Source organism: Lepisma saccharinum, chromosome 8 (genome assembly GCF_977018435.1).
Source record: "Lepisma saccharinum chromosome 8, izLepSacc3.1, whole genome shotgun sequence".
Taxonomy (NCBI): Eukaryota; Metazoa; Arthropoda; class Insecta; order Zygentoma; family Lepismatidae; genus Lepisma; species Lepisma saccharinum.
The window spans coordinates 75,126,707-75,150,596 of NC_139236.1; the positions used below are offsets into that span (position 1 = coordinate 75,126,707).

The window sequence follows — 23,890 nt, forward strand, 5'->3', positions numbered from 1 at the left end:
GCCTCCTATGGCCATGCTGGCAGTATTGCCAAACCTGATGTGTATAAAAGAGCTAAATTTCACCTTAAATGAAGTTAAAACTGACTTTCAAGGAGCTAGATTTACGAAGGCTGGATAAAGTGTAGCTGGGGATATAAGAGGGGGGTGGAGAGATGCAGACAATATAACAATATCATATCACATGCAAAATGTATTAATCATGGCAAAAGTTGGTTTATGTGGGCTGGAACCATCACAGTTAGCAACAGGGGCAGGCACCCCAGTTCAGTTCTAAGAGAGCTAAGTTGGCAACACTGCCAAAGGGGTAAGAGCTTGGGATGAGCTTCATGGAAACTGTTCTGAATGCCCTTAAACTAAAAACATATATAACCCATGCCGCAACAGACCATTGAGGGGCCAGATCTATCTACGGACTGCACTCCTACCTGATCCTACTCTGAGGTGGGAGATCCAACCAGTTATGGGGACATGTGGTCAGCACGACGAACCCCCAGTCGTCGTCATAGGTTTTCATGACCGGTTACACTACTAATTCGTAGTTCCCCAATTTAATCATGATGGTGAGTGTTCACCAGTTTCATACACAGGCTACAATCTCAGGAAAAAAGCTGTTACATTTCCCCCAGGAGACTCTTAACTTGCACGCATCCCGTAGCCGGAGCCCAAAGCATGATGCCTTGGACCGCACAGCCACAGTGCGAGACAAATTTTTAAATTATCTAAAATACTATGTTCTGAAATATTTGACCAACACTTTGATTCTACTCTTCCTGGATGGCATAACAGTTAATAGATTAGTGATCATTTCCCAGGGTTGCATATTGCAATACTATACTAATACTTGATAGCTGTGGCGGAGTGGTTAGAACAGCAAGCTGTAATGCCAGGGGTTTTATGCACAAAGCTCAAATTGTAGTCAATAAAAAGATTCGAAAATGTCAAAAATGGTCAGAATATGAAAACGTATGCATTGTATTTCCTTGAATACCCCACTCACTCTATTTTTAAGAAAAATATGAAATTTTGGTAGATTATGAGAGTGCTAGACTTATTGGTAGAGGCACATATTTTTGGTAAATAAAAAAGCAACATTTCGGTACAAAAACAGAGTCGATTGCGGGTTCAAAAGTGGTAAATAAAATAAAATTTTGGTGTTATAGCAGCGAATAATCACATCAAAAGTGCTATATAAAATGACATTATGGTTTTAAAGTTGTGAATATAATCCTAAATTTGATTTAAAAACTGCACTTATTACACAAAATAAACTTATAATTACCTTCTAATAGCACATTTATGAAGTTACCAGAGTATTAAGTTTATTCCTGTGTAAAGGGGTCCATTTTTTCTTCTCAAATATTTACAGCAGAATTAATCAATATTCTGTGAATTGCATAACTCACAGGATACCTCAGACTTCAGAAATTGTCGCGTCGGTATATAAATGGTAAATTTCGTGTTTAAGAGTCAATTTCGCATTTTGCACTTCAGGGTAGAAAAATGCACCTCAGACCTTTCAGAAAGATGAAAAATGAACATTACTGCATGTTATTTCATATTTCGTGTTTTCGTCAAAAACGAAATTTGCATGCCTCTACTTATTGGGTATAGAGCTCCTAACCACAAATAACATTTATTTTACATGGGCAAGCAACCCATTATGTTCAATCAATGCACTGAACTGGAGGTAGGGAGAGAACACCACTGTCTCAGTGCAAGGCATTGGAAAGAAAACAGAACATTTGAACACATATTAAATTTTGAGAAATGAAATGAATCATTTGAAAAGAGTTTGATTTAATTATGACACAATTAACTTTATTCTACTCTTACGACATATCAATAAAATGTACTCAATTCTCCTTTGTAATGTGTTATACATGGAAAAATTTATTGTAAAACTTGATCGTCACATCTGAAACTACGTGGCTTTCCCACATACATAAGTGACTGATATCTAAAGTGCTACCACATTTGAAAATTATAAGCTTTGTTCGTTTAATGTTTTATATAAATATTTCAGACCCTTTTGATTTTTTGTTCCTTCGATATATGTTCGTATTATTTCTGTTCAAAGTCCATTTCTAGCATGATTTGAGAAAAATATCCTGAAAAAACCCACTGTGACTTTTATCACATTAATTATTTTGAGTATTATAAGCTTGGTTAAGCCTTTATTTTACTATTTTTCTCAAACTGTTGACAATTCTAGAACCTCTCAATTACTTAAAGCAAAAATGTACAACATTTTCTGAAAAAAAAAAAATCTTTTTAAGTGAGTTTTCTGAAAAAACCCACGTGGGGAAAACTCGGCTGGGCACACCTGGGCCAACTCTGTAAAGAAGTGACAAGTTTTCGAGCTAAAACTTTTGCAGTTGCCAGGTAGCTTAAGAGGATTAGTCTCACATTGCCTTTCAGAAAATATGGCCACTACTAGAGTACTACATGGGACCACTTTTGTTTGCACGTAATCATTCCAGTTTCAAACCCTTGAGCAACAAATACCAGGTGGTTATAATTAAAGTGACGGTGTTCAGAGTGGTACAGCACGGGCTGTAAGGAGAGTACCAGTCTTCTTTGTACTTTGTAGATATGCTAATGAAGCAATGCACTTGCGAATTATGAAGAAGAAAAAGTTCCAATTCTCGCCACCAGGGTAAAAAATGGTGCTGTAAGCAGTCAAAACATGGAATTTCCGTAACTCTGATGTCAAAGTCGGTGACATTGCCTAACCATTGTGTGAGCTCCCTGGTTGTTGTTGGTGACACTTGTTGCTTTTTTTCCTTTAGTGATGTGAATGTTCGCCGAACATTAAAAGTTTGAATTTTTCCGTGTAAAAATCAATGGCTATTGCGAAGAAAGACTGTGCACTGCTAGTGAAGTTGTTTTACCAGAATGGGAGCAATAGCAACATGGACGTCCGCAGAATTTTTTCCAGGGTGGGGCAAGGAAGGTTTTTTTTTCCAGGGGGGAGCAAACAAGGCACATTTTCCTCAATAATAGTGGTGTTCCCTCAAAAAAAAAAAATGCTTAAATTTGAATTTATCATATTCATGCAATAATTAACACATATTATTGTGGCTGTAATGAAATTATATGTGAAAAATATATAATTGTTGGTTGACTTTCATTATCCAGGGGGTGGCCATGCCCCCCACCCCCTTCCGGATGGCCATGAATAGCAACGCTGCACTGCGGAAATATCGCCAACAGAAAGGGCTGAGAAGAGGGCCCATGTCAATTAATGGGCTGAAGAAGATGATGAAGAAATTCGAGGAAAAAGGTGAATTGGGTGTTGCACCAGGGAGAGGAAGGTGGCCCATCCCCATGGAAGTTGTGGAAGAAGTTGCTGCTAGCTGTAGCTGACCCTGCAGCACATGTCTCAACTTCTGCAACCAGTGCTAGAGCTGTGGCACGTGAATTGTCACTCCCCTGTCAACAGTTCGAAAGGTTTTGCGGTGCATTTTACACTGGTATCCCTGCAAGATTCAAACTGTGCACCAATTGAAACCCCAAGATATTCCACAAGGCCGCGAGTTTGCCCATCGGTTTTTGGCATGCATGGAAGTGGATGACATGTGGCCGGGGAATATTCTGTGGACTGACGAGGCGCATTTTACTCTGGACGGTGCAGTCAGGCATGTATCCAAGGGGGGGAGGGCTTAGGGGGCTTGAGCCCCCCCCCCGAAAGTTTTGAGTTTACACTAGATAAAATGAGGTTTTTGGTTCCTTGTGGTGTGAAATAAAATAAAATGAGGATAATTTAAGGAGAGAAATAATTATCGAGGAAAGACAGAGAATGTTCTGTAATCCTATTATTGATAGTAGCACATATCCAAGTTGGGAATCAGGGGGATCGAGCCCCTCCCCCAGGAAATTTTTCAGTTTACACTGGATAAAATTCGGTTTTTGGCTTCTAATGTGACAATTATTTAAGGAGAAAAATAATTATCGAGGAAAGACTGGGAATGTTCTATAACCCTGTTATTGTTAATAGCACGTATCCAAGGTGGGGATCAATGGGAACGAGCCCCCCCCTCCCCAGGAAATTTTTCCGTTTACACTAGATAAAATTAGGCTATTGGTTTCTTGAATAATGTGACGATAATTTAAGGAGATAAATAATTATCGAGGCAAGACAGAGAATGTTCTATAACCTTATTATTGTTAATAGCATGTATCCAAGGTGGGGATCAGGGGGCTCGAACCGCCCCTTCAGGAAATTTTTCAGATTACACTGCATAAAATTACGTTTTTGTCTTCTTGAATACTGTGACGATAATTTAAGGAGATTCATAATTATAAAGACGGAGAATGTTCTATATAACCCTGTTGTTGATAATATTGCATGTAAACTTTTCTTGCGCTTTCGGTGTTGTCGCAGCAAACTTTTTGGATGCTGAACAACAAAGGTAGCGCCACAAGTAGGACGATTCGTTGTAATTTTCAATCTCTGGAAAGGGAACATTCTTTAATAAGAGAAGGGTCGAACTACTCGCAATATTAACGAATCGTTTTATCTGCGGAACGTTCTAGAATATAATGAGGATATAAATATGCGGCTTCAATTTACCGGTTGATCTGTACAACAGAATCGGTTAATGAGAATTCAGAATTTTCAGAGTATGGCAATTCATACAGTCGATTAGTTATCTGTGAGTGTCCATTGCTTGCTTTGTAAGATCTTGACTTACTTTTGACTTATTTCCTGTTACTCCGCTACGGAGCATAGGGCCTCAACGAAGCATCGCCAACGGACTCTGTTTCCAGCCATCTTCCTTATCTCGTTCCAGGTCTTTCCTGCTTCCCATATTTCTTGCTCTATTGTCCTTCTCCAACTCATTCTTGGCCTTCCTCTCCTACGTTGTCCTTGTGGATTCCAGCTCAATGCTTGTCTCTCTATTGCCGATGGATCTTTCCTCAATGTGTGGCCAATCCACTTCCACTTTCTTCTTTTGATCTGTATTGCCAACGGTTCCTCTTGTGTACGTTTCCATAGATCTTCATTTGAGATAATATCTGGCCAATATATTCCCAGAAGTTTCCTTAGGCATCTGTTTATGAATGTCTGTAGGTCTTTAACAATTTTCTTTGTTACTTTCCAAGTTTCACATCCATAAAGGAGAACTGACTTCACATTAGTTCTAAAAATTCGCAGCTTGGTTCTTATTGAAATTTCTCTGGCTTTCCAAACTTTATATAGCTGAATAAATGCCACATTTGCTTTCCTAATTCTTGATCTAACATCATCTTCTGCTCCCCCTGTATTTGCCACCAAACTCCCCAGATATGTAAACTCCTTAACCTCTTCAATATTTTCCTCATTCAAGTGGAAATTTTCCATCTTTTTTACATTTGTTCTTAATGATTTCGTCTTTGTACTATTTATCTTTAAACCAACTCTTTTCCCTTCCTTATCCAAATCTTCTAATTTCTTTTCCATATTACGGTATGTGTGAGACAGCAGACAAACATCATCTGCAAAACACAAGTCTTCTAGCTGTTGGGTGAGACTCCAATTTATACCTCTCCTTTTTCCTTCCGTTACCCTCTTCATTACTTTATCAATTACCATCAGAAATATTGTTGGTGACAAAATACATCCTTGCCTTACTCCTGAAATAACTGGTATTGGATCCGTAAGTATCCCCTCATGCACAACTTGGCATGTGGAGCCATCATAGGAGTTTTTGATAAGATCAATCATATGTGCTGGAATGCCATATTCTTTTACAATTGTCCACATTTTCATTCTATTTACAGAGTCAAAAGCTTTCTGGAAGTCCACAAATATAAGGTACATATTAGAGAAGTATTCCATACTCTGTTCTATAATAATACGCAGTGTATTTATCTGATCTATACAGGAACGGTTGCTTCGAAAGCCTGCTTGTTCTCTCCGGATCTTTTTCTCAACACATCCTTTAATTCGGTTTAAAAGAATTCTACTTAGAACTTTACTAGGAACAGAAAGTAGTGTTATGCCTCTCCAGTTATTGCAGTTAGTAATATCTCCCTTCTTAGGTATTTTTACTAGTAGACCTCTTTTCCAATCTTCTGGTATTGATTTTGTTTTCCATATTTTTGCAAAAAGTGGTTGTAATATTTCTATTGTCATCTCCATGTCTTCCTTAAGAATTTCTGGTGGAATGTTATCAATTCCAGGTGCTTTACCACTCTTTTGTTCTCTCAATGCTTTTTTAATTTCTTCTTTTGTTGGTTCTTTAGTAGTTATTTCATCTTCTATTTCATATTCTGGCATTTCTTCCGGTATTTCAAGCAAATCTTCTGCCCCTTCTATGGTTTGGTTTAATACTTCTGAAAAATGTTCTTTCCATCTATTGAGCTGATTTTCCTTATTCGTAAGGAGTACTCCATCTCTATTTCTCACTGGGCGATTCCGTATGGTTTTCTTTTGAGACAAGATCTTTGTAATTTGGTATACTTCCTTCATATTTCCCTCATTTACTGCTTTTTCTGCCTTCCCGGCTAACTCACTGGTCCATTTTCTACGGTCAGCTCGCGCACTATATTTCACTTCATGATCTTTTTTCCTATATTCTTCTTGTAATTCGGCTTTCTTTTTCCTAGTTTTACACATATTAATCTTCTGCTTAATGTGTTTCCTTTCTTCTATTTTCCTCCAAGTTTCCTCTAACATCCAGTTCTTTCTCTTAGGGTTTCTATATCCCAAAACTTCTTTTGATACCGTTGTAAATGTATTTTTCACCTTTTCCCAGTGTTGTTCCACCTCATCACCATCCAGCTCCCCTAGTTCTTGATATTTGTTTTGAAGTTGCAACTTGAAGTCCTGTTTTACACTATTATTCTGTAGTTTTCCAATATCAAACTTTGTGCTTTGTTTATTAAATTTCTCCTTTGCGGCCATAATTTTTACCCTAAAACTGGCTACCATAAGATGATGATCACTGCTAATGTCTGCTCCACGTTTACTTCTCACATCTAATAAAGATGTTCTCCATTTCCTACTTATAGCTATATGATCAATCTGATTTTGAGTTCTATGATCTGGGGATACCCAAGAGATCTTATGTATATTTTTATGTGCAAATAGTGTACCTCCAATAGTCATTTCATTTGAGGCACACCAATCTACAAACATTTCACCATTTTCATTTCTATCACCTAGACCATGCTTGCCAATCACTTGCTCCAGTCCAACATTTTCTGAGCCAATTTTAGCATTTAAATCGCCCATTACAATAATAACATCTTTCTTCTTAACCCTATTTATAGTGTCTTGTAATTCCTTGTAGAACTCTTGCTTTTCTTCTATTTCTGCTTGGTTTGTAGGTGCATAGCATTGTATGATGCTCACATTTCTAACCTTTGCCTGTAATCTGACCATAATTATTCGTTCAGATACAGGCTTCCAGTCCAATATACTTCGAGCAGTCTTCTTGTTTACGAGTATGCCTACTCCATTACGATGTTCATCATCTTCATTTGGTCTACCTGAATAGAGGAATGTCATACCACTAGATGTTTTCATTTCTCCAAATTCATTCCAACGCACTTCGCTCATTCCCAGGATGTCCAACTTATATTTCTCCATTTCTGCTTCTACTTGTTGCAATTTTCCTGCCTCATATAATGTTCTAACATTCCAAAACCCTACTACAGTTTTCTTTTTAAGTCCAAAGGTCGTCAACAGTTTGTCCGTCCGGCTATTTCCTCGTTTGGTTTCTTTAATAATCTATTTTAAGGGTAGTGGGTTATTGGCCCTCTGACCCCGAGTGCCATGATGGGGCTGCCATCTTTAGGCCTTGGCACTTGCCACTCCACAATGTGGGACACAGATGCAGATGTTCGCATTTGTTTGTTTGGGACTGGGTAGGAATATTGGGATAGGATATACTAGGTAAGATGGGACGTTGCAGAACGCCTTAGTCTGGCTTCTCTTCTGAGACCTGTCCAGCATGGGTGACCCTGCTGGTAGAAAATCTACCGCTGGCATAGCTCTCAGCCTCAACAAAGCACGCAAACCCCTCCGCCCGCACGGTCAGTGCTACTTTAAGGCGGCGTTCCCTGGAGGGGTTTGTAAGATCTAGTGATTCGAAAATAAAAAGGACTGAATATCGTAAAGTAACGAAGTCTATTAGTTCGGGTCCAAAGCTGAAGACATTGATGACAGCGGAACTTCCGGAGCCTCAGTGTAGTGCAGCTAGTTCAGGTCGAGGGCCGAAGAGATCGAAGGTCTCTCTCTCTAAAGTGAATATTTCAGCGGTTTATCAAAACAGAAATAAGCTTCACAGATCAACTGAAAATCAAAGTTTTGAGTGATGATTTAGTTGTGCCCGAAAAAAATTTCATGCATGCAGTCCGAGAATTTCATGCCATAAAATAAATAATTTTGTTTAAGCCTACTGGGTTCGCACACAGACAAATACTTAACTACCATGAAGGGACAGCTGAAAATTTTATGAATGTCGAGAAGAGAAAGCAAGAAGATGTTGCATATGTAGTTATTTTAACGGAAATTGCAGGCTCTACCAGGACCCGAATCAGGGCTCTGGCATACCATGCCATTGCTCTACCAACTGAGCCACCGAGCCACCCTTGACTTCGTCCTTCCCTACAAGAATATATGCAAGGAAAGCTCGACTGAGTTTGTGCTAAAATGTATAGGCTACTTAGTACATGTTCTGTGTGTGTCAAATTGTAAGATGTTACCTGTTTTATTAACAAGCACAGAAAATAAAGGAGAAAGAAGAAAACTGAGGGGAATTCCCACCGATTGAGGAGACATTTTTCTTCGGTGTGCCGCTTCGAGGTGACGATGACAGTGGCTTACTAAGGGAGATTTAACACTCTGTTGCCTGAGGATTTCACAAGTCGAACGTTGGTTTGGGAGGCCTTTTGTGTCGCTACGGTGTGAAACGTTTTTGTTGATTGGCTCATTCCATACGTCATGCATCGCGTATCCCTTCGGTCTGAAATCTACTTAAGTCTTGAAGATCCAAGTCACAAGGATGGAAAATTAGAGCTTTGTTAAGGTTAGGTGCGAAGGCAGGCGAAAGCACCCTAAAGGATAATATCCAAATCTGCAGGAAGAACGCATTTTACCTAAGGCAAGAATGCAGAATGATAAAAACCTCTGGTGAGTTGATTTTAAAAAAATGTGTCCGGGATAAAGAATTGCGTGCCCAGGATTATCGGTAGGAATACTATTTTTGGTAGTCAGTCCTCATTTTGCCATCTTTTCCTGTCTTTCACGTTCCTTTTTTAAGGAATACTGGATCAAATGGGGTTATGACCCCACCAATCCTCCCTTGGGCACGTCACTAGAAATAAGACGAAACATTAGATGTGTTGGAAACGGAAGGGTTTTCAGAGGCCTGAATATGAACAATTTTGTGGGTTTTGGCTTTAAAAGAGCTACAAACATGGGAGGACAAGACACAGTAGTGGTGTTCAGGCTCGAATCGGAGAGAAATATTCGAGAACTGTCTGCATCCAGTTCGCAGCCCACAGTTTGAATCTCGCGTTGTCGAGTGGATTGTCCATCCCGTGCATGTGTAACGGCTTCGTAAAAACACTCAAGACACCATAGATGTCTTGATGCCTGATGAGAAGAAATGGACATACACACACACTGTGATGGTTCTGGCATGGAAACAGGGGAGTCGAATGAAAAAAGTTCCAATTTCACGTTCTGATTAAAATGGCAGCCTTAAACAGTGGCAACGATTTATGGGATAGTTGCTCCCATTTTTTGCCTCTTAATCCTAGGCCTTGTCTACCAAGAGAAAGTAAACTTTCCTTGCACTCCCCCCCCCCCCCGTTTTGGAACCCAATCGCCACGACAGGCCTTAAACATACAATTGTGAAGTTCTATCTATACCCCTTAAAAATATGTTCAGCCCCCCCCCCCCGAAAGAATTCCTGGATACGTGCCTGGGTGCAGTGAATACTCAGAACTGTCGCATATGGGGTTCCACTCGTCCACATGTTGTGCAGGAACAACCATTGCACTCAGTTTACGTGACAGCTTGGTGTGGGTTTCTTCATTCTTGGTCAGTTTTTGTTTGAGGAGATGACACCTTGAGTGCCTGTTAGGTGTACGGTGACATCTGCACATTATAGGGACCTCCTTGTGCAACACGTGCAATAACGGAACTGTGAACACACCAATATTTTCATGCAAGACGGAGCAACATCACATGTCGATTGCCACGTGAAAGATTTGCTGCGAGAAACCTTCACTAATGATCGCATCATCTCTAGGCAGTTTCCAGATGCATGGCCTTCCAGATCACCCGATCTTAATCCATGTGACTTCTGTCTGTGGGGATATTTAAAAGATCGTGTCTATCAGGGGCATGTCCGGTCTCTGCCTGATCTGAAGGCTAGCATACAACATGTCGCTCAGATTTTGCCAGACATGCTGCGAGCAAACGTCGACCATGCCGTGTTACGAATGCAGCATGTTGCTGAATTGGGAGGCCATATTGAACAGTTCTTGTAACCATAGTTCCTAATAAACATGCCAGAACCATTGTTCTCATGTGTTGATCTTTCCTGCCTTTTTCCTGTAAATATACCATGTTTTGACTGTTACAGCGCCATTTTTTACCCTGGTGGCGAGAATTGGAACTTTTTCTTTTTCTTTTTTTGCATAATTCGCGAGCGCATTGCTTCATTAGCATATCTACGAAGTTTCAGACTGCTACTCTCATTACAGCCCGTGCTGTACCACTCTGAACACAGTCACTTTAATTACAACCACCTGGTACTTCAATCTGACAATAATCACATATGTAAAATATCCACCTTGGTAGTTTCAGACCACAATCATTCTCACATATCATTGTATTGGTAAGACAGTCTAAATGTTCACTTCAGTTTCAATTTCGCTGATTCTTTCAGTTCACAAATCCATAATTTTAGGGAAAATTAAACAAAAAAGAATAAAAATAATGGTTATATGTGTACTATCGGGCTTTGAATGCATGCTGCTTGCTTTACTTAACAAGCGTTATTTACTCATGATGCCACTCTCAATACCATATGCTATCTAGTGTCATCCATGCAAACTATTGGGTACTCAAGCAAAAGGCTCTTGCTTCAGCACTCTAGCCAGCACGTTTCAAGATGGACAAAGATGAATTTTTCTCATGATGTGAAAGCTTTAAGTTATATAGATTAAGAAACACAGGTCTCAGCAATATTACTGCATCCAGACAAAGCTCCCAAGGCAATAACATCAAACTCAGGACCTTGATTATAAAGCAACAGTGCTTCTATAACACTATCTGGGAGGTGCAAAGACATCATTAATTGTCATTATGAAAAGTTTTCTGTCTTTATGTTCACTGTGAAAGCTTACGGTTATGTATGGAGACATCCTGTATATATGACCCTTACCACGCAGATATGCGCGCGCGCGCACGCACGCACGCACACATGCACACACGCACGCACGCACCCACACCCACACACACACACACACACACACACACACACACATATATTCACAACATGAGGGGTCCCTACCAGACAAAAATTCTAAATCCACCTATGCATCTACCTGTATGTAAGAAGCAGCTTTGAACAGTGGAACCAAATTTTACATTGCCAGATTTTACGTTTTTCCACATTATACATTCAATCATGAAGGTCCCCACGTAGCAAAATGTTATAAAATGTTCCTCAATCTTACATTTTCCTGCATTTTCATTTTTTATAGCTTCATGCATTGAAGAACATTAAATCAAGGTCCCAGTGTATTCAAGCTAATGTATATTGTCACAGCAGTTTCATTCATTTAAAAATATTTCTTACACTCACCTATCTGTGTCTGAAGCTGCGCCTTCATCTTCAACTGTCAGTTCACTCTTCTTCACATCTTCAGGCTCTACTTTAAGACTGGCACTCTCATTAACTTTTAATTCAACAGTGCAAAACTGTGCGATATTATCACTTGCGCCTTCATCTTCAACTGTCAGTTCACTCTTCTTCACATCTTCAGGCTCTACTTTAAGACTGGCACTCTCATTAACTTTTAATTCAACAGTGCAAAACTGTGCGATGTTATCACTTGCGTCCAAATGTTTACTATCCTCCTCCTCAGTAACAGAGGGCAAGTATACATGGAAGGAACTGCCACAAATATCCTCTGGCTCTTCCTCTTTCACTTCTTCCTCCTTTGGTTCAGATTTAATAACTGGTGGTGGTGGTGATGGCTCCCAAGTGCTTTCGATTGACTCTTCTTGATAAGGAACATCTTGAGGTTCAGTCTTGACTAAGCACCTGATGAAGTCAGGCTTTAGAGTCAGTTGCTCATCAAACTCCATCTGTGCTGATAAGGGGGAGGAACTTGAAATCTGCAAAATCATAAAAATCTGGATTTTACACATGGGCATCAGATTGTGCTAAAATTCTATCAGAAATTAGAAAATATACATACACTTGTCTTTGAAAGAGAAGGAGCCGCGGTAGCTTAGTTTGTAGAGCAACTGGCTACCACACAGAAGACTTGGGTTTGAACCCTGGGGCAGGTAACCTGGACCAGGAATTTTTCCAATCATTTCCCTGTTTCTGCATAGCTCTGATGCCTACCAGGGTCGTAATTGGGAACCTGGGAGGCAACTCAGGGGTAAAGGTGGTAGGGAATGATGCAGATTACATCATCCCAACTATGGCCGAGATTAATAACATGTGGATCTCTATACCTCCACATCACCCCATATCTCTTCATGGTATATGTGCACATGAACAGGGGCACCTTTACCTTTTTACTTTACCTTAACCTTTTAAAGAGAAGATGACAAGTAGTGATGAAACAGAGGATATTAAATAAGGTGCATGATTCTGTGATTTGTGTCATTGTAGCAACAAGAGCAATCTAACATTAACGATGAATGTAGAACGATGTACCAAATTCTTAGTTTGCTACAACTATTTTATCTACTTTAATATAATTCTACCTTCTCATTTTGTAGCAAGATGGAAACTATTCAGGCAAACTTAACTATGCATCTGGGACACCATCCCTTGTTATTTGTTATGTCTTCACATGGTACATCACAATACATGAGTTGCTAGAAATTTTTGCAAAAAATGTAGATTGTGCCAAATTATTTCACTGCAACTTTCTGCTACTTCACATTGGCTTGAACAAAAATCAGCATGTCAATATACACCACCAACAAATTTCACGGTGTGGAGAGGGCATTAAAGTGGTTTTCTCATCAAGCTCTTCCTTCAAGGCAAAGATTGTTAAAAAAAAAAGTGACATTTTCTATCCTAAATTATGCAATCCCTTGGAGAGCTTCATGGTTGGCACTGGGTTCTATTTTTATTGCCAGATAACATTCTAAAACCAATATTGTGCTGTGGAAATAATATCATACCAGAAAAAGACACTGTCAGGGTGAAGTCATCAATCTTACCATTTTCCTTCTGATCATGCATTTTTCTCTGCACACGCAAATTGCTTATCATATTTGATTAAAGGAAATAATTCATATTTACACTTAACAGGATGCCTAGTCTATACCCTATTGCAATACAAATTTTGTAAATGTCCACAATAAACAATATGAATATTTGTCATGCAGTTACATACATACAAATTTGAAAATGTCATTTTATGAGGATTCGTAACATCCAAACAAGGAAAACAAAAATTACAAGAAATGTTCTAAGTTCACTTCAAGCTCAGATAAACTAATCAAGATTTAAAATTTAAAATGCAATATAATTCCACTGGATATCGAATTGAGATATTACTTCTACGAGGGTCACTATTTATATTTTGAGCCTAACAATGAAAAAACAGGAATTTGGCATTGAAAATTGCTTTATTGTTTTTCGAAGTATTCTCCTTTATGGTCAATACACTTTGCATTCGTTCGAACCATTTGTCAAAGCAGTTTTTCCAATATTCTTGAGACACCTCCATAATATGGTTTTTGAACGCATCAACGGCGTCTCCCGCCGACGAAAATCGTATTCTTGACATTCGGGAACAAGAAGAAGTCATTGGGTGCCAAATCAGGACTGTACGGCGGATGACCCATCAATTCGATTTTTTGACTGTTCATAAAGTCGGTTGTTAGACGAGATGTGTGACAGCTGGCATTGTCTTGATGAAGAATGATCTGACGGCGTTTGTTTGTTTTCCGTATTTGACCAAAGACCTCTGGCAAACAAATTGTTGTGTACCATTCAGAGTTGACCGTTCTACGTTCCTCTAAAGGCACAGTTGCCACATGACCAGTTTTCCTGAAAAAAAACAGGCAACCATTTGTTTCGATGTGCTTCGAGCGCGAACAACTTTTGTTGGATTGAGTTCATCTTGAAACACCCATACAGTCGACCGCTGTTTACGTTCCGGCTCACATGCATATATCCATCATTCGTCACCTGTTACAATCTTATATACGAGTCATTCCATGCCAAATCAACACAGATATGTGCAATTTTTAACCTGACCATCTCCGATTTTCATGAAATTTGGGGAGTTGAAACTATGCATAGAACTTAGTAACTATGAAAATTTTTAGTCTCGTGCATCTTGCAATTGTTAAATTATTCAAGGTAAAAGTTTGCAGAAATTGCCTTTTTTGAGCCCGCTTGGATATACTAAATGTGCTGTAACCCCGCCCCTATTTCTCCTAGGAAGCTCAAATAAAGCTTATTGTACAGGGAATTGAACAAGCTTTCCAGTGATATATAACAAGCCTACCTTTGGATAAAAATATAATTTTGTCACGTGACCTTGACTTTTGACCTTGAATATCTCAAAACATGTCATCACCAAAAATCGTGAAAAAAATATATTTGGTCCCTCATACCATACTCTAAAACATATAAAAAAATCATCATTCTGGGACTGCAATGGGATCAGAAGATACAAAATCATATGTGTAACTATGTGATTGATAAAAGCCCAATTACAAGAACTATGAAGAGTCAAATGTCCCTTAACACCCCCTACAAAATGTGAAGGAGTTATCCTGGGTATAATTGGTCATGAAATAGGTTAGGCACAGGGAGATCCCTAGCCGTGTGTGTCAAGCGCAGATCCGGCATATTGTTGACCGCCATATTGAATTCAACGCAAAAATTTCAAAGGAAAGGTGGTGATGTGATATATCAAATCAGGCTAGAATTTCACGAGAAACGTATATTTAACCAGCAAAAATTTATTACTGCATGCTTGTAACCATTTTCTCCTTTTCGAGGTGTTAAAAACAAAGCATTGGAATGCTCCTAACGTGTTAGGAACTCATCGAGATCCCGATGACATCTTGGGAGAGAAAGAAGTATACGCACCATTGCATATGATTTTAATCAGCTACATTCACCAAATAGTTGAATAGTGAAGAATATTGGGAAAAGTATCTCAAACAATTACGTGACACTTCCTTTGGAATGAAAAATTCTTCAGTGAAGAGGCAAATTTTTATGTTCACGTTAAATTAATAAAAATAATATGCAATACCTGTGATTTGCTCAGTCGAATGGTTGTTGCTGGTAAGCTAATTATGTGGTATAATGTATGGCGAACGGAAATGGTTGGTCCATATTCAACAACGGAACCTTAAATGGTGAGGGCTTCTTGGATTTGTTAAGTGAACAGGTTTTTTCACCCTTGCTTACTGGATATGGCACTTTTCGAGAGTTTTGAAACAGGACAGTGTGACCACACTATGTAGACATTTTCGCAATTTCTTCATGGTAATTTTCTAGGTAGATTGATGGGCACACGGGGATCTATTAAAAGGCCTGCACATTCCCCAGATCTAACATCTTAGGAGGACTTTTACCTTCAGAAACATTTGAAGAGAAAGGTGCATGCACTAAAAGTCCCTGATATTGACCATCTGAGAGAAGGCATAGTTGCTGCTTGCGATGTTGTTGCACATGCTCCATTACCAAATGTTCTATGCGAGTGTGAGAGACGTCAACGAGTGTGCTCACAGGAACATTGACAACATTATAATGTGCATATATCGTAAGTGAAAGATATGTGTATAACTTTTTGCTGGCGTAAGTTACGTTGGAAAATCCTTCGTCACTTCATTTCTCGTGAAATTCTAGCCTTATTTGATATATCACATCACCCCCTTTCCTTTGAAATTTTTGCGTTGAATTCAATATGGTGGTCAACAATATGCCGGATCTGCGCTTGACACACACGGCTAGGGATCTCCCTGTGCCTAACCTATTTCTTTCATGACCAATTATACCCATGATAACTCCTTCACATTTTGTAGGGGGTGTTAAGGGACATTTGACTCTTCATAGTTCATGTAACAGAAACAAGTATTACATTGTTGGCTTGGGTACTGATGGTGCAGCAAATATGGTCAGGCACAAATCAGGATTGGCTGTGCAAATGAAAGCTATTTGTAATAAAATGAAAACTATTCACTACCTTGCACATCGTTTGCAATTAGCTGTGTTGGAGTCAAATATTGTAGAGCATTTGATTCCGTGATTAGGAATATTTTTCAGTTTTATCATGGCTCTGCTAAAGACTTCACCTCTTGAGAGAAACGGCAGAAGTTATAGGAGAAGAAATTCTAAAAGGGTCATTCCATGGCAAATCACCGAAATGGTAGTCGCCACTACATCTCCAATTTTAATAAAATTTTGCACAAATGTATGTCTGAGGGTATTATGGAAAACTGTAAAATTATTTATGTCTACGGTCATTAGTTTGGGCTACAGGACTGATTAAAGTTACCGTCTCAGTGTGTAGTGACGTGGTAACGTACAGTGCGAAGGTACAAGATAAATGCTTGTAGCGTAACGAAAATAAATGACATATGATTTCTAGTTGTTGTATTATGTAAAGGAAATATATACAATGAAAAAAAGTTAAGTTTGGTGACAACTATATTAATTTGTGGTTGTCTTTTTCATAACTGAAAAAGCAACTTTCCACACATATATGTGGTATATATGTGGAAATCTATGTCATATTTTAAAGTGGAAGGAAAGAAAGTGCAATCTTCATAGTTCTCACAAGAACAGTTCCCAAAGTGTGGGGTCTCCACACTAAAAAGGAAGACTGCAATATATTTCCTTCTTGCTTAAAAGTGTGTCATGTATGTTAAAAATATGAAAAAGCTAAAAAAAGCACTCTTTTTGGGTGCAAAGTTCCATATGAGGGAAAGATATCAAGAAGAAATGAGTGGCAGTAAAATATTGTACTATTCCAACATGTTCCTCAGGAGAAATTTCATGATTGCACTCTGAACCATTTTCATAGAATACTGAATTATGTGTACTGCCGTTCTGCTAATATCTGCTTTCACATATAATGCGTAATTGAGTTTTCCTTTCAAATATTTCAGGTTGCTGTACCTCGACCCATGCACTCACACCTGTAAAAAGAGTATATTCCAAAACAAAAAAGTTAATTGTGAAACAATTGTGCATTTTGATACTCATTTGTTTCATGTGAATTTCAGGACTCTTTTGTTTTCCCGCCAAATCTATTGTGTGATATGAGGCTGGCTTCTGGTGGTGTACCGTAATATTTTGGTGAGAGCAGTGGTGTTTTTCAATTATTTAGTGTGAATAACAGTAAGACTTGTTAACAAACTGTACTTGTACAAACTGTGTGTGATAACTCAAAGTGAAATAAACACAGACATGGCATTGCCTCAGGGCTGTGTGCCACATGAACCCTCAGTGCAGTGCAGTGTAGGCTTGAAGACAGACAGTGCTTGTCACCTACATCACTACACACCAAAAACAGGAACTGTATTGGTAAGCACCCTGCCAGGTTTAGATCAAGAACTGTTGAAATTTAGAGTAGGTAGTGTAGATAACATTTGTTTCCATCATGCAAAGGTTTACTTGCAAAAATATTCTCACATATTTGGTTCTCATTGTAGCGACCCACTTTCCTATCACAAGGGTCCTTGTAAGAAGTCATTAAGGACAATTACTGTAGAAACAGCAAGGATATATGGTGGTAAACTGATTCCTGGGCAAAAATTGTGTGGAAAATGTGAGACACGCGTGAAAGAAACACCATACCAGCCTGAAGATTTGGGTAATGTTGATGAGGTAAATGACAGTGATTATGTCCCAGACAGCAGTGCTAGTCCATTGAAGAGACTGAATTCAAGTCTGCATGAAATACAAGTATCTCCCATGAAGACACTTACTCATGTGAACAAAGAGAAGAGGAAAAGGTATGGAAAAGCAAAAATGAAACAAATACAATCTTGTGTCACAAAGCATGTTGCAGCAGTTTTACATATCCCTGAAGAGTCAGAAGAATCTGCTGAGGCTACAAAAACTCGTGCCGAACATGACCTAAACCTTCTCATGTCAGAACTTCAGCAGAAATTCATCAAGTCTTCAAGAGCTGAACAGCTTCAAATACTCACACTTACCCCTCATAGTTGGCAAACAACAAAGGTTAAAGAATATTTCAACACTACTGAGTACATGGTACGAACAGCCAAAAAACTGAAAGCTGAGAAAGGAATACTGGCACTGCCTTCACCAAAGACTGGCATTGCTCTGAATGGGGATACCATTGATGCTTGCCGCAAGTTTTATGAGAATGATGAAAACAGCCGAATATGTGCAGGAAAGAAAGATATCATTTCTGTGAAGGTTGACGGAGGAAGGGTGCATAAACAAAAGCGTCTGGTAATGTGCAATTTAAAAGAGTTGTATGCATTGTTTAAAAATGAACATCCAAACTTGCAAGTGGGGTTCTCAAAATTTGCCGAATTACGTCCAAAATGGTGTGTTCTTCCAGGAGCAGGTGGAACTCATAGTGTGTGTGTATGCATCATACACCAGAATATGAAGCTCATGCTGCACTCTGTTCAACCCCATGTCAAACTTCTTACTATAATGGAGAAATGTGTTTGTGATATATCAAATATGGAGTGTATGTTTGGTGAATGTACAAACTGCTCAGGGAGCTACGAAGTGCAGGAGTACCTAGAAAATGTGTGTGCAGAACATGAGGAAATAACATACAAACAGTGGGTCACTACAGACAGGAGCACACTCACATCAGTCGTACAAACAATAGAAGAATTCATTGCTACTTTCCTTGAAAGAATTCCAGCCTTAACCAGGCACCATTTTATATCCTCTGCACAAAGCCACTTTCTGTCGACAAGGAAATCATCGCTTGCCGATGATGAGTGCATCCTTCTAGTAGATTTCTCAGAGAATTATGCTTTTGTAGCCCAAGACGCTGTGCAAGGATTTCACTGGGAAAATTCTCAAGCCACACTTCATCCTTTTGTTGCCTATGTGCGGAATGAATTATCTGTTAGTACAGTTTCTCTGTGTGCTGTAAGTGATCACCTGATTCATGACACAGCATCCTTTTATTCCTTTCAACAAGAAGTTCTCTCAATTCTCAGAAACAGATTCCCAGCTATACGGAAAATTGTGTATTTCAGTGATGGATCTTCTGCACAATACAAGAACAGGAAAAATTTTATAAATCTCTGTCATCATGAGGAGGATTTCGGTTTGAAAGCAGAGTGGCACTTTTTTGCTAGTTGTCATGGGAAGGGACCTTCTGATGGTGTAGGAGCCACAGTGAAACGGTTGGCAACTAGGGCAAGCATACAAAGACCATACAACAATCATATTCTAACTCCTATGCAACTATGTGAATTTGCATCTACAATCAAGAACATTCAGGTTTTCTATGTCAGCTCTAAGGAAATTGAACAGCAAACAGACAAGTTAAAGCCACGATTTGCTCAAGCAACTCGCATTGAAGGAACAAGAAGTCTTCATTGTTTCATACCACTAACCAAAACACGCATGCTTACATCTCACATATCCAGCATGACTACAAGAACTGAAGTTAGTGTGATATCTAAAGAAGTTTCCAACGTGCCGGTAACACAAGGTAAAATAATGCTACACAGTTCATCATACGTTGCTTATGTGTACAATTCGGAGTGGTGGTTGGGGATCATTACAGAAGTGTCTCATGACAACAGTGAATATCGTGTCAAATTTATGCACCCTCATGGACCTGCACAGAGTTTTACATGGCCGAGCAAGGAAGATTCATGTTGGATTCCACACACTGACATTTTGCTCAGGATTTCACCACCTGGCACATTTACTGGGAGAACCTACACTCTGGATTCAGCAACTGTGCAACGTATTCACACTGCATTTGCGACGTACAAATGAGTGTTTTCAGTTAACTAAATTGACAATCATCACTGTCAATGTAAAACTGATTGATCCCTTGAGATTACTTTCCACTTACAACTTCCAGTTGACTTGGGATATGATTATTGGAAACTTCGGTATTACGGACATTCTGCACTGCACGTATTTCGTATGTCCGCAATAGATACCAAATGAGGCAGAGTGCAATTTTCATATTTCCAGTAAATAATACCAAAGTTCAGGTGTTTCCAATTATACCACTTGCACAGTGTTGCCACCTTTCCCATTACAAGATTTTAACTCTTGAAATAGCCTCATTTTGCACTTTCTTCCCCAAACATACTGTAAAAAGTGTCTGTAATTTATAACCAGAAACATTAAACAGCAATATGAGGTTGTGTGCTGATGAACCATACATAGAAGTCATACTGTGACGAATATAAAGACTTTGGCTGATTTCCTCAGTACGGTGGAAATCAATAAACTTGTCTAATTTTCTGCCGCACATCTTAACGACAGTGAATTTCAACCACTATCTGGGCATACACATATAAAGGTAAGGCAAAATATACAATGCGTTACAACTAAGTATACTTTACTTTGTACAATAAAGCAAAAATAAACTTTCTATCTCAGTTTGTTGTTTCTTAACAATTATGTGAAAATGTCGGTGTCTTGTATTTTTTTTGAAGGATCACATTCTTTAGAGGCACCCTGTACAATATGTATTACGTTTTGAAACGAGATATTTCACACAATGATATTTCCTTACTAACTCTAAACGTGCACAAAAGCTTGTTACAATCTGTTACTATGAGGCGACCCATTTCCGGACAATTCTGGTGATTTCCCATGGAATGACCCAAAACTGAGTGGTATCCACACTATTAGGTGGCTAGCCAATAAAGAAAGTGCTGTAAGAGATCTCTTGAAATCATGGAAAGCTGTTGTGACCAATCTTGAACAGGTGCTCCATAGAAAAGACAATGATGGTGCTAAAGCTAAAGGTTTGCTGAAAAGTTTGAAGCAATTTAAATTTGTTAAGGTTCTGTACTTCCTTTTGGATTTTTACAGGAAATTGAACCCTTTAAGTGTGGCACTACAAAATAAGAATCTTTTGATTTCATCTCTGAAAATAAGAATTGAACACTGCATTTCAGTTTTGGCTGACCTGGAATCTAATGTTGGACCAAGTGAACAAGATTTCTTGGACCATGTATCCATTTCAGGGAAGATCAGGGATGTGCAGATCCCTGCAGCTCACAAACATTCAAAATGGGAGAGCAAGAGTTTCAAACTGTTAGAGAAAACGTAATTAACAATGCGAAGGTGTACATCACAGAAAGATTGCAATCTATATCAACAGATGTGATTGCATCTCTGCATGTTTTCGACACCTTGGGTTGGCCTCCCAAAGAAAATATTCTTCAGTTTGGGATAGAAGAAATAAAGAAGCACTACATGTACTTGAACCCGAGCCTCTATAATGAGAAAATGGATGTTCCGTTAGCAGAGTGGACAGAATACAAACTTTTGTTTTCTTCTCTGACTTTGAATCAGACACTGGAAAAGATTCACAGTGAGGAGTGTTCAGCAAGATTCCCAAATTTGTTCCAGATTTTGACATTTTCTGCTGTTCTACGAGTGAGCACAGCTTCATGTGAGAGAGGTTTCAGGTGTCACAACAGACTCAAGACTACTTACAGGAACTCTCTGACGACGGAGACACTGGATGATTTGCTCCCAGTTTCCGTAAATGGACCCCCTCTGTCAGTGTTTGACCCAGCAGCTGCGATTGATAAGTGGTACTTCAGTGTAGAACGACAGCGCTACAAAAACATTAATTCCTAAGGCATGTTATTTTTAATAATTGCTTATATTTTTATTATTTATCAATATAAAATGGTGGCGACCAAAGACTTGAGTCCGGCGACTGACTTCAAACTTGAAATTTCATGACCTGATATAGCATGTTGTTCTAGTGTTATTTTTTGTATATAATTTTCTGTATTCTGCTTGAGTGTTTGTTGTGCTTGTGTGAAGAATGTCAAACACAGGAAGCAATACTCGAGATGACAATGTACTAAACAGGCCATGCACTAAAAGAAAAAGTAATTCTTTTCAAAGGCCAAACGCGGGAGATGGTTTGTTCTGAGCGCAAATAATTTGAGCAAGAGAAAAACAATGGGGTCCAATCATTTCTGTAATTAAAATTTCTGGACAGGACTGCTGCTGCTGTCGGCGTGTTTAAGAACACTATTTTTACCATAGGGAGAGAAAAATATAATGTGGTGGAAATAAATAAATCAATGCGAGGCTTCAAAACTGGAAACCCCAGGAGATAGAGGAATATCAGTAAATGCGTGACAAATTTAGATACCTTTCAGCAAGATGCTATTCGTCGCCATATTTACTCTTATTATAGGAGGAAAGATCATCCCACTGTTGGGAAACTGCGCATTTCGTTGAAAGATTCGGGACTTTTTCAAGGTGGGGAAATATATTTAAGGACAGTCATAAAATCTCTGGGATTCTCATACAAAAAAATTAATGAACGCAAAATAACGTAAAGTATAGAGGCATATGGGGATGTGGAGGTAGGGCTCCACACATTCTCGACCTCGACCTAGGGCATACTATGGAGGTGATGTGGTTCACCAACCGCTCTTACCTCAGGTACTCACTTGGGCTGAGTTGACCCCGGAGCCGCTCGGGATATTTGAATAAGTTCCACAAACCACCGCGGGTCTCCTGCGTAAAAGCCAGACGCCCCACGAACTGGACTATGTGCAATTCAGTTGCGGTATAATTGAAAGATGGGCAGACTTTAACGGCGACTTAGGAAAGAAATGGTTATTGAAAGTGTATATATTCAATATTTTCAGAAAGGATTGAAAAGGTAACCTGTAAACAATTCTAGTTTCGTTAATTCGTTCATGTTGTAAGGGAGATGGAAATGAAGAGAGAAAACAATAATGCATTCATCATTGTTGTCATCATTGTTATTCCGTTTTTCTCGAAAAACAATAACACATTTCATCATTGTTGTTCCTTTTCATAACACGTGTTCCTCGACACAGCATCAGACGGCTGCACTGCGTACCATACCGTAACGCATGATATGGCAACACCATGAGGTGCGTGTTCCTTCAGTTCTCAATACCAAACTAATGTTGCGGCAGGTATAATAAATTTAAATTCAGCTTTAACAATGAAGTCATCAAAGAAAGCAATGCAACAAAATTCTTAGGAGTATGGATAGACACAAACCTGTCTTGGGACATACAAATTACTATTTTAACTCTGCTACATGATGAGAATTCTGAGAAATGTTTTATCTTTAAATGATTTAAGGACAGTATATTTTAACAGATTCAACCTATACTTACATATGGTATCTCTTTCTGGGGAAGTTCACCCAAAATTAAGAAAATTTTTATTTGGCAAAAAAGAATATTAAAAATTATGAAAAATGTATCCCTCTCAAGCCCAACGAAACAAATTTTCAATGAATTTCAAATATTACCTCTTCCATGTTAGTACATATTAGAAACATTTACTTTATTCATAAAAATTCTGAAATGTTCTCAAAAAATCTGGAAATACACAAATACAGAACTTGTATGCATAACTACCTCCACCTTTCTACTGTCCGCACATCCAAAACACATAATGGTCTAGGATTTCAAGGTGTAAAACTTTATAACAAACTGCCAGATGAATTCAAGAATCA

The 23,890-nt window shown here is 38.8% G+C and overlaps 1 protein-coding gene across 7 annotated transcripts in view; it reads right to left on the bottom strand.

The window, feature by feature from the left end:
* LOC145991146 (uncharacterized) overlaps positions 1-23,890 on the bottom strand; it is a 150,591-nt gene that overhangs the window by 123,530 nt on the left and 3,171 nt on the right. For 3 of the 7 annotated variants that reach the window (XM_083126951.1, XM_083126943.1, XM_083126949.1), the window contains exon 1: positions 11,812-11,946. In XM_083126951.1, the coding sequence (XP_082983077.1) occupies positions 11,812-11,839 (28 nt within the window). In that variant the 5' untranslated portion in view covers positions 11,840-11,946. Of the gene's footprint in view, positions 1-11,811; positions 12,348-21,861; positions 22,060-23,890 lie in introns of those variants that run through there. The other 4 variants (XM_083126950.1, XM_083126941.1, XM_083126940.1 and 1 more) reach the window with 2 other exon arrangements.